The sequence below is a fragment of the Lampris incognitus genome, chromosome 11 (genome assembly GCF_029633865.1).
Source record: "Lampris incognitus isolate fLamInc1 chromosome 11, fLamInc1.hap2, whole genome shotgun sequence".
Classification (NCBI taxonomy): domain Eukaryota; kingdom Metazoa; phylum Chordata; class Actinopteri; order Lampriformes; family Lampridae; genus Lampris; species Lampris incognitus.
In genome coordinates this window covers 36,134,832-36,145,908 of record NC_079221.1, presented here as the reverse complement: position 1 = coordinate 36,145,908, position 11,077 = coordinate 36,134,832, and the positions used below count along the sequence as shown (strand labels likewise).

Below are 11,077 nucleotides of genomic sequence, written 5' to 3'. Positions count from 1 at the left end.
TTCCCATCTTAATGTATGAAAATGATTGACCTCCGTCACCCTCCATGCAAATGCAACATAAATAAAAAGTGCTCGACATCGGCATTGACCTTTCCAGTGCCTGTCAATGCTATGGCTCTTGCTGGAAACTGAACTGGGTCTATCAACCATGACAGAAAACATGACAGACAGGATTGGGAAGACTCCTGCTACATTTCTGCTGACACCAGACCCGATTTGAATAACAACAAAAACCCCTCCAATGTATTTAAATATGACCTCTACATCACTGACAGCATGTGCACAGCAGGTAGCTCAACCCACAGCAGCAGCCACAATGGGAAAGGTTTGTGTCAAAACCCTCTCATTACATTATTACAGGAGGGTAAAGTGTGACAAAATGTGCCCGAAACCGATGCAGACAAATTTGCGCCACAACATCTCTGTTTGGTGTTTTTATGTGGATTTATCCCTCATGTTCTGAGAAACAGCATCATTTAAAGAGTTGTTTTGTCACTAAATGTGGACCGTTGCTTTCCCCCCCTTCACCAGATTATCTTCTACGAGGACAGAAACTTCGGAGGCCGTCGCTATGAGTGCATGAGCGACTGCGCTGACCTGCACTCCATGTTCAACCGCTGCCAGTCAATCAGGGTGGAGAGCGGCATGTTCGTGATCTACGATCATCCTGGCTTCAATGGAAACCAGTACTTCATCCGCAGGGGAGATTACGCCGACTACATGACCATGATGAACATGAGCGACTGTGTCCGGTCCTGCCGTATGATCCCCCTGGTGAGACTTCAGCTTTTCTGTATCACAGGGTCATGCCTGTCTGTAATATTGCACTCTCACAATCTGGGCACAGAGGTCTGAGATTTATGCCTATGAGAAGTCAGTTAAAACATAGTAAAAGTCCCCCTTGGGGATTATTTTGCAACTGGGGGAATAGAAGATTTATGAGAGGTTTCTCTACAAAAATGTTACTTAAAAGTGCTTGACTCATTCTTTAAAATATACACAGTTTATATATATATATATATATATATATATATATATATATATATTCCACTCATTAGTTGAGCACTTTCATCAACACCATTGACGGTTTCCAAACCCCCCCCCGCTATATATATATACTATATATATACTTTTATAAAGAAAATACTTAATTTAATAGATTTACAAAGATCTGATATGATTTTAACAACTAGTATTACATAGTGATCTATGGTTTCATAATAGTAATCCTTTCATAAGAGTGGGTTTGGTGTTATTTTACTCTCTCCAAATGGGAGATATATAAAATATGGTTCAACAGTGCTCATATATCCCCTTACCACAAGGAAATACAGTAAAACATAACCACAAGAAAGCAGCACTGATATTTATGAATCTAAAGCCACCTGACAGAACAGGTGTCTCCTGCATGTAAGGATTATTTTTGAACATGGTTATTTTTTGAGAATGAATCCATGACCCCTTTCTGCCCTACTTTAGCACTGTGGCAACTTCCGGATGAGGCTGTTCAATCATGTAGACATGGAAGGTCAGATGATGGAGCTGATGGACGACTGCCCCAACCTCATGGAACGTTTCTGCACGTTTGACTTCAACTCTTGCAACGTGATCGACGGCCACTGGCTGATGTACGAGCAGCCCAACTACAGGGGACGTCACTACTACCTGCGAACCGGCGAGTACAGGAAGCACAGCGAGTGGGGAGCTGAGACCCCCAGGATTGGCTCCATCAGACGCATCATGGATCTCTAAAGACAGAAGGGTTTTTGTGAATTGTCTCCTCTTTGCCTTGTTCCACACCCTGAATAAAATGGCGTCAGTGCTCAAGTGCATTCAGTTTTGTTCTTGCTCTCTGCGTTTGGAGGGCACGTTCTCCACTGTGGATATGATGGGGTCATGGCCTGACATCCTAGCTCTCATCAGAAGCCTGAATAAAATGCTAGCAGTACTGACACTGACTACACCTAGACTCAAGCGTTATCTCTCACGGTGCTGAAGAAGCCGGTTTCTATAGGCGACCTCGGTCTGTACATTTGTCTTTTTTATGACTTCCCGAGGTTCTGTGATATTATTCACAGACATACATCATGGTCTTTTTAGTGTCTCAGCCCCAGACTAAACTCTTTGTAAAATATGAATCCAGTGAACACAGGTGAAATACACTACAAATTGTAGGGCTCATTTCAGGATTTCAACACTAAAGATGAAAGTGAGGTACACCATCCAGCAGAGGGCAGTAAAGTATATGAGTCTGTGGCCCTGAGACGTATTCAGCCACAAGGGACCTATTTTTGTTGGTGTCATTTGTGCTATACATACAAAGACGAGTCAAAGATGAGACAGTATTATCTGGCTAAAACTACAACTTGCATTACACATAATGCCCTTATATGACCATTATGATTTGTTTATTATAATGATAAGTACAGAATCAGTATCGGGACCTCATAATTCCTGTGCTAACAGTAGCATCATTATCTTGGAAACACACATTAAACTAACTTTAGAGACAAAGGTTGTACAAAAATCTAAAATTCTTCCAAATGACAGCGTTCTATTCAAAATGGGAAAAACAAAACATCCATGGATGTAATGTTAAAGATCAGACAATTTCATTCATAGACTGATGTTTTCAGACAGATTAACACAAGATGTTAATGTAACTTGCATTTCTAGTGTGAACTGAATTTATACCTTTTTTTATGTTTTAAAAATTCCCATGGCTGGCCATGCCTATAGGAGAGGGTTTCTTCAGTGTTGGGCAGGAAAGGTTAAGGATAAACCTGCCTATAAGTGACGGCTGGAATGTGAGGAGCTTTCTAATATGGACCCATACTCATATGAGGTTCAGTGAAAAAGCTTATTTTTTTCAATCTATCGCCCTAAACAATCAAAACAATGCGACCAAACCAGCCAATATATACAGTTCTACCTGAAACAGCCTTTCACAGCACACACTTGGTAAAACAAAGTGTGACCTAATTCTTCTATGATATCCATCTTTTGAGTTGGGAAAATTGGGAATATAAATATAGATCTATTGAGCTTAATAGCAAACACCTCTCCCTCCCAAACTGGGCCACCACATCATACAAGTCCCAGGTACAAAACCTAACTCATAACCATCTCTTCAGGAGGACACCATGGAACAAAAAGTTGCTGGCTCTGACAATACGAATGGCAGGTGCAGTCTGCATTTCCCATCACTATAAATGGGGCAGGCAGGAGTCTTCAGAGAGCTTGACCCAGCGAGCACAGGGCAGCAAGGCACTGTCAATCAGTTAACATGGGGAAGGTAAACACCATGGCACCCGGGGTTGACATGAGGTGGACATGGGGGGGGGGGGGGTACTACAGATGCTTTATGTAAAAGTGTGGTATGGAAAAACTGTAGAGTAAGCAAGCATACATGGCACATACTGTGGTATGGGGCTGGTTGCAGGCTGCAATTTCCTCCCATAGACCGCATGTATATTGAGCATGCTAACGATCACTTTATCACTGCAATTTCCATCACATTGAGATCATCTTCTACGAGGAAAGTGACTTCGACAGGTTCCATTTTGTGTGCACCAGTGACTCTTCTGGCAACACCATCAGGGTGGAGAGTGGCTGCTTTATGGTCTATGAAAAGCCCAACTACATGGGCAACCTGTACTACTTGAGGAGGGGGGAGTACCCCGACTACCACCACTGCATGGGAGTCAGCGATTCCATCAGCTCCTGTCATCTCATCTGCACGGTGAGCTCCAAAGCCAACGTCACATTTCAAATCAGTAATGATCATCAAAGATTAAAGTAGTCTAAAGGATCTTGGGTAAACTGCTGCATTAGGACACAAGTTACCCTTCTGCTAGGATCCAAGTCAATATTTAATACGGTGCTTTATGATCCATCACTTAACAGCATTTTTTTTTTAAAAACCATGTTTTTGACATGGAAAAAAGTAAATGATTCTCAGGTTATCAAATACAATTTATCACCATGAAAAGGAGCTGATCAATTAACATTCCCTCCCTTCCCATTTGAAAGCAGCGGGGATGCGGGCCATTCAACGTACGTCTGTACAGAATCAGAATCAGATCAGAATCATGTTTATTGGCCATGTAGGTTTGCACAGACATGGAATTTGACTCCGGTTTCGTGGCTCTCTCAGTGTACTTAACATAGAATAACAACACTACAACACAACAATCTTCAGCGATATACACAAGTATTGACATGTACAGGCGAAAGCCTGTACAAGTCATACGTATAAGTCATGTATAAGTCAGTGTATAAGTCATGTATAAGTCACTGTTTAAGTCATGTATAAGCCACTGTATAAGTCATGTATACGTCACTGTATAAGTCGTGTATAAGTTATTGTATAAGTCATGTATAAGCCACTGTATAAGTCATGTATAAGTCACTGTATAAGTCATGTATAAGTCATGTATATGTCACTGTATAAGTCATATATAAGTATATGAGCGGATCGAGTTTGGCGGGCAGTTGATGGACCTGGCGGACGACTGTCCCATCATCCTGGAATGCTTCCATGTCGACGGCGTTTTCTCCTGAAATGTCACGCATGGCAACTGGCTCTTCTGTGAGCAGCTGCACTACCGGGGCCGGGACCCAGGAAGTACACGAGGTTCAGCGAATGGGGCGGCAGGACTGCCAGGGTCAGCTCCATCAGGTGCATCATGGACTACTGAGTGGTTTGCATATGCCGTTTTACGACTCTATCTGTTGGACGATATTCGGCACGGTCATGTGAAAGAACACCCTCATCCCACCCACTCCTCACCCCTCATCCCATGCTTGGATGATGGACAAACTCTTAAGGACTTTTAATGTATTGAGGTCAAGTAGACAGCAATCATTACATGGAGTCCAGTGAGTCATATTCCATCCATCCATCCATTATCCATTATCCAAACCTCTTATCCTGCTCTCAGGGTCGCGGGATACTGGAGCCTATCCAAGCAGTCATTGGATGGCAGGCGGGGAGACACCCTGGACAGGTCGCCAGGCCATCACAGGGCTGACACACACACACACACACACACACACACACACACACACACACACACACACACACACACACACACACACACACACACACACACACACACACACACACACACATTCACAACTGGGGACAATTTAGTACGGCAGATTCACCTGACCTACATGTCTTTGGACTGTGGGAGGAAACCCACTCAGACACAGGGAGAACATGCAAACTCCACACAGAGGACGACCCCCAAGGTTGGACTTCCCTGGGGCTTGAACCCAGGACCTTCTTGCTGTGAAGTGACCGTGCTAACCACTATGCCACCGTGCCACCCAGACATATTCCAGCGTTTTGGAATTACACATGATTATAATGTCCTAAAAAAAACCCTGTATTATCAGAAAATATGGATATGGAGTTCTATATTTTCTGATTTGGAAAGTTGGATACACGTGCAAATCATTTATCACACAAAAAAGAAGCAAAATACAGGGCAGTGGGGGGGGGAGTGCCCATCTTTTGATCAAACTCTCACTGTCACAACAAACCAATCCCAAAAATGAAGTCTTAATCTGCCCTGAAGACCACAATAATAAGTTAGCGTTACCCTCTGATGTCGTTTTTGTGTGTTTAATGATGATTTATGTTCTATTCATTGTATAACTACTCACACTTTTGTTTGAGCATACAGCGTCTGAACCAAAGTGATGTCTGGATGTGCCCACCATGGCATGCGAAATGGTGAGTCTTCCCACAGTAACGGTGAACTGACCGTCTGTACAGCTGAAGAGCATCATATTCATGCTTGTTTTTTTTTGCTTTTTATAACTACATTCAAAAATCTGAAATGTCTGCTGTGATGTTGGTTGATGTCTACTAACAGTATGGTTTGCTCTTGATGGCCCATGATAACAGAGGCTCTGTCATGCGTCGGCACCATATTAAATATTGCCTTGATCTCAGTATTTGCTGATGCTGTGCAGAGCTCACTGTATGACTCTGGTGTCCAGTGGTTTTTTTTTTGTTTTTTGGAGGGAATTGTGATGAACGTGGAGGAAAGTACAATACCAATAAGCAGCATCTATACATAAACAAATTTTTTCTACCCACATATCCCCCTCCGCTGATCCATCATCACTATGAGGGGTATATTTGAATGACAATACTTTATGCTGTGCAATCACACAGCTGCCCTTTCTTTCCTTTTTTTATAAAGGACAGTGGCTTGGCTGAGGGACAGCACTGAGCGGTAATACAGCCTGATGCCACCATGACCATGGGAAAGGTAAGGAAAATTTCATTTTCCCATTTTTACCTACTTTTTTATTTTTTCTACATGCACGTTTCACCTTGCAATACAAGACCAACTATTAAATACTCTCGTATTTGAGGTCTCCCAGTCACTGACTGGCTGTCATGGACAGACTGTTTTAGATGCACATATCATATTCGTTACATTGCGGCCACCAGGAAAATCCATGTGTTTGTGTGTGTGTGTGTGTGCATGCATGCGTGCGTGCCTGCGTGCATGCATGCGTGCATGCATGTGTGTGTGTCTGTGTGTGTGTGCATGTGTGTGTGTGTCTACATGTTACCTTTGCTGCAGATCATCTTCTACGAGGACAGGAACTTCCAGGGGCGCTCTCATGAGTGCAGCAGCGACTGTGCCGACCTCCACTCCTATTTCAACAGGTGCAACTCCATCAGGGTGGAGAGTGGCTGCTTCATGGTCTATGAAAGGCCCAACTACATGGGCAACCAGTACTACCTGAGGAAGGGAGAGTACTCTGATAACCAGCGCATGATTGGCATCAGTGATTGTGTCAGATCCTGCCGTATGATCCCTGTGGTACGTAACAGATATGGCATGTACAGTGAAGCACAAGGATATATACAGCATAGCACTGTGAATACCATTAACATAGCTTTAAATAACCATATATAGGTCAATGAAATACTGACTGAATTTAAGTTAACTGCAGTGTGCTATGTTACAACTTATTGAAATTTTGCTTGCATACAAAAGAGAGCCATACATTAGTTAAAAAAAGCAAAAAACTGTTGGTAGTGATGACTAACCGTGCGTCTGTCATTGTGTGCCAGCACCGTGGCTCGTACAGGCTGAGGCTTTATGAACGCTCCGACATGGGTGGCCAAATGCAGGAGCTGGTCGACGACTGTCCCAACGTCCAGGACCGCTTCCGCATGTCCGACATCAACTCCTGCAACGTGATGGACGGACACTGGCTGCTTTATGACCTGCCCAACTACAAGGGCAGGGTGTACTACCTGAGGCCCGGCGAGTACAGGAAGTACAGCGACTGGGGAGGCGTGAGCCCCAGGGTTGGATCCCTCAGGAGAATCACCGACATCAACTAAAATCACTGTGGTTTAACTGTCTCTCCACCAATAAATGTTGGGCTGTTTAACAAAACATAACTGTCTGGAATTGTGAATGTTTATGCACTAGCAGTTGCTTCATGTTGTATGTGTGACAGGGAGAGAGAGAGAGAAAGAGAGAGAGAGAGAGAGAGAGCGAGAGAGAGACATTAAGAGTCCACTGCTCCATGTGAAGAACACTACTTCATACTACTTCATTGTAAGGCAACATTACCAAGTGTCATCCCCATAGTGTAGGCATAACCCCAAAACTCTGCCACTCCAGGTCCAGTTATGTTATTTTTTCTCCTGATATGTAGAAAAATGACACTTAGACCTCCAAATTGCATTATCTAGCAGTTGTGGCCCAAAGAATGTCGATAAATTAGCTTGTGGTTAAGCTTTCATACTATATTTAAATCTCCTCTGAGACCAGTACACAAACAATGGCGGGATAAGTTGTTCTCTCCCAGTCTGGCATCACCACTGGGAATAACTGGTCTCCATCTCGTCAGGTTTTATCCCTTCCTTTAGTGTGAAAGAGGGAAAACCTTAATACAATGTTAACAGTGCACGGTGAAGAATGAGTGACAACAAACCGTCACCAATGGTCACGCTAACCTTGAAAATACCATGTAACATAAAGACTTTGCACTGCAAAAAGAGAAATCTCATATTTGATCCAATGTATTTACTCCATCTCCTTCCTCATTAAAGTCTGACATATCAAATCATCATTATTGGTCATCGGTATGTAATAGATTCGGTGAACCACTTAGAAATGTCACTATCTCCAAGGAATAAATACATTACAATATTTATCATAAAATACACAGATTGTAGTTTTTGTATGTCGGGTCACTGCTCTTACCTTATTATTGTGTTTTATGTCATTTAAAAACTTCTTAAAATGTACATTGTCAATGTTTGAAGTACTCCATTGAAATCTCCAGAGGGAATCCATTGCCTGAAAGACAGATGTAAAATATGGATCAATCAAAATGTTTAATTCATTATTGTCAATATCTTACCACTGACACAATATCTACATTATGAAATCCCAGCTGATGGCACCATGTACAATAAATAGTAAATTTAAGCATCATATATGTTGTTTCCAGTTGTCATGCTGTTACGTACACAGGTACACATGCTACATATCATAATGCGGCGTTAAGGATAAAACAACCAAGTTGAGACTTACTACATGGCAAATTCCGTCCCCGGCGTAATGAGATCATTCATATAGCTGCCACAGAAACGTCCCATGAGTCCTTGTGATCCATCGATGAACCTCAGAAATCACCATGTGTGAATATACAAACAGCTAGTTTTGTTTATTTATGTCCGGAGGCCCAACTATAGCCAGCACCCAATGCAATAAAACAGTGGAGTGACTACTTGGTTAAAACCAATCCTAAACTGAGACCGTGAGGCATAAACCGTCCAATGGTACTGGAAAGAGGTTCAAAACATCAAGTGTGGACAATGCAGAGCGATTAGGACACAGATGACATGACTTCATTCTGTAATCGATGAAAGTCAAAGTGTTGATAGTCATTGAAAAAGCTGACATCAGTTGGCATTAGTAATAAACGTGTCACATACATGGTGCTGTAATATACAAACCGTGAGAAGTTGTGTATGTCCAGTTTTCAGGGGGCACATACGTTAACAGCTGTGTTACCTCTTATTTGCATACAGTGGGGCTGCTCATGCAGAGCAGTAGGGAGTGTGAATGGCTTCCTGCTCCGTTACGCAACATTTTTAATACGGAAGGGCTGTTCCATATTGTTCTGCAGCCATTGTCCATCGGACGTGTGGATACCATACTAGTCTTTTCCTTTGTCCGTGCATGTCAAAACACCAAACTGGTTAATTATTTATCCTTTTTTTTTCAAATACAAATCCATATTTCTGACCCAATGTTGAGCTGTAACAAAAAAGGTAAACATGTGCCAGTAGCCTTTATAATCATAACTATGTGAGCATTTGAATAACAATACTTTGTTTGTCAAGAGGCAGTATAAAAAGCTCTGAAAACATGTTGAATCTCTTCAACGGAGACCATGGGCAAGGTAAGTGCTTTTTGTCCCCCCGCTCTGAATTGTAAACGTTCCCCTTACCCCTCTTCTGGAGGCCTTTCTTGTACAAAACTGAACTTTTGTCTTTCCTCTCCTCTGCTCAAATCTATTCAAGTTATCCCAGATTCTGCTATTGCCAATGACACTTGAACTTTTCCCATTTCATTCCCATTGCAGATCATCTTTTACGAGGACAGAAACTTCCAAGGTCGGAGCTATGAGTGCAGCAACGACTGCACGGACCTTCACTCCTACTTCAGCCGCTGTAACTCAATCAGGGTGGAGAGCGGCTGCTTCATGATCTACGAGCGGCCAAACTACATGGGCCACCAGTACTTCATGAGGAGGGGCGAGTACCCTGACTACCAGAGATGGATGGGCTTCAGTAGCTGTATTCGCTCATGCCGAATGATTCCGATGGTAAGAATGTATTATTTGGTCAAGGAGTGAGACAGGAAAGCCAGAGCTTGTCTAAGATCAAATCCACAGTGGACTACTTCTTACGGTCTCACTGTCTATCAAACTTGAAGTATAAGTTACTGTATATTAATGTTTTTGCTGCTCAAAGATGAACTTGCCCTGACAATACCCATAGAGCAGATTCTCCGAGCCATTTCTGCTCGTCTTCGTCTACTGAGGATGCCATTTTGATGATTTCCCCCCCCCCCCACCCCCTCGCTGGTCCCACAGTATCGTGGTTCTTATAGGATGCGTATCTATGAGAAGGCTGACTTCAGCGGCCACATGATGGAGTTTATGGATGACTGTCCTTGTGTGTCCGACCGTTTCCACCACCGTCACATCTACTCCTGTAACGTTATGAATGGTTACTGGATCTTCTACGAGTACCCCAACTTCCGAGGCAGACAGTACTTCCTGAGGCCCGGGGAGTACAGGAGGTACCGTGAATGGTGCGCCACGTGCGCCATTGTCGGCTCCTTCAGAAGGGTCACCGAGTTTTAGCCATGACGATGAGACTTGCTGTAAATATCCACCACTTGTTTTATTAAAGATGTTGAATTTTTAACCTTCTTCTGTGAACGTATTCCCTTTGATTTGTTCTAAGGTGGTCTCCCCCCCAAGTGGTACGAAAATCTAATCGTACCTTTATCGTGTGGACTTTGATAAATCGCAAAGCGCTTTTCAAAGATTCAAGGACATATGGCGTTATTGTGTTGGTTTCAGCTAGAGTGAAGTCCATTAAAACGTCTGTTCATAGCAGTAAGCTAAGGAAGTGTTTGAGCCCAGATGGATCGAGCGAAAGCCCTTTCTTTCTCTGTTGCAGTACAACATTTGAATGTCACAATCACAACATGCCAGATGATAACTTACCACTGACCCATCTCTTTTATGTTAAGTGCATTTATGCCAAGTAGAAAGGCATTTCTCACATTTTGATGGCTACGTTTTGGCCATGGACTGAACCCTAAACATTGGTCAGTCATTCAGATCAGTGGGCACATCCTAACCACACAGCGTCACTGACATGTTTTGTTTTTCTTTACAAACTGTGGTTATCATTAATTATTGATTGAAAAAATAAAACTATATATCTTTTATCTTTATGTAAATTTTATCAGATTAGAAACTGGAAATAAGAACTATTGAATGT

At 42.7% G+C, this 11,077-nt stretch overlaps 3 protein-coding genes and 1 pseudogene across 4 annotated transcripts; all 4 read left to right on the top strand.

Moving 5' to 3' along the window:
* Nucleotides 1–253: 253 nt before the first annotated feature.
* LOC130120820 (gamma-crystallin 1-like) lies at nt 254–1,752 on the top strand. The gene is made up of 3 exons (XM_056289585.1): nt 254–289; nt 532–774; nt 1,480–1,752. Exons 1-3 carry the CDS (start codon nt 254–256, stop codon nt 1,750–1,752), a joined length of 552 nt encoding a protein of 183 aa, XP_056145560.1.
* A 1,460-nt stretch (nt 1,753–3,212) lies between these two features.
* On the top strand, nt 3,213–4,700 carry LOC130120366 (gamma-crystallin 1-like; annotated as a pseudogene).
* Nucleotides 4,701–6,278: 1,578 nt separating this feature from the next.
* LOC130120825 (gamma-crystallin S-1-like) lies at nt 6,279–7,381 on the top strand. The gene is made up of 3 exons (XM_056289595.1): nt 6,279–6,287; nt 6,609–6,848; nt 7,106–7,381. Exons 1-3 carry the CDS (start codon nt 6,279–6,281, stop codon nt 7,379–7,381), a joined length of 525 nt encoding a protein of 174 aa, XP_056145570.1.
* Nucleotides 7,382–9,119: 1,738 nt separating this feature from the next.
* LOC130120824 (gamma-crystallin M2-like) lies at nt 9,120–10,428 on the top strand. 2 transcript variants are annotated; one of them, XM_056289593.1, is made up of 3 exons: nt 9,120–9,134; nt 9,643–9,885; nt 10,156–10,428. In XM_056289593.1, exons 1-3 carry the CDS (start codon nt 9,120–9,122, stop codon nt 10,426–10,428), a joined length of 531 nt encoding a protein of 176 aa, XP_056145568.1. The 2 variants fall into 2 exon arrangements, with proteins under 2 accessions (XP_056145568.1, XP_056145569.1); XM_056289594.1 differs by lacking the exon at nt 9,120–9,134 and adding an exon at nt 9,439–9,459.
* Nucleotides 10,429–11,077: the final 649 nt, after the last annotated feature.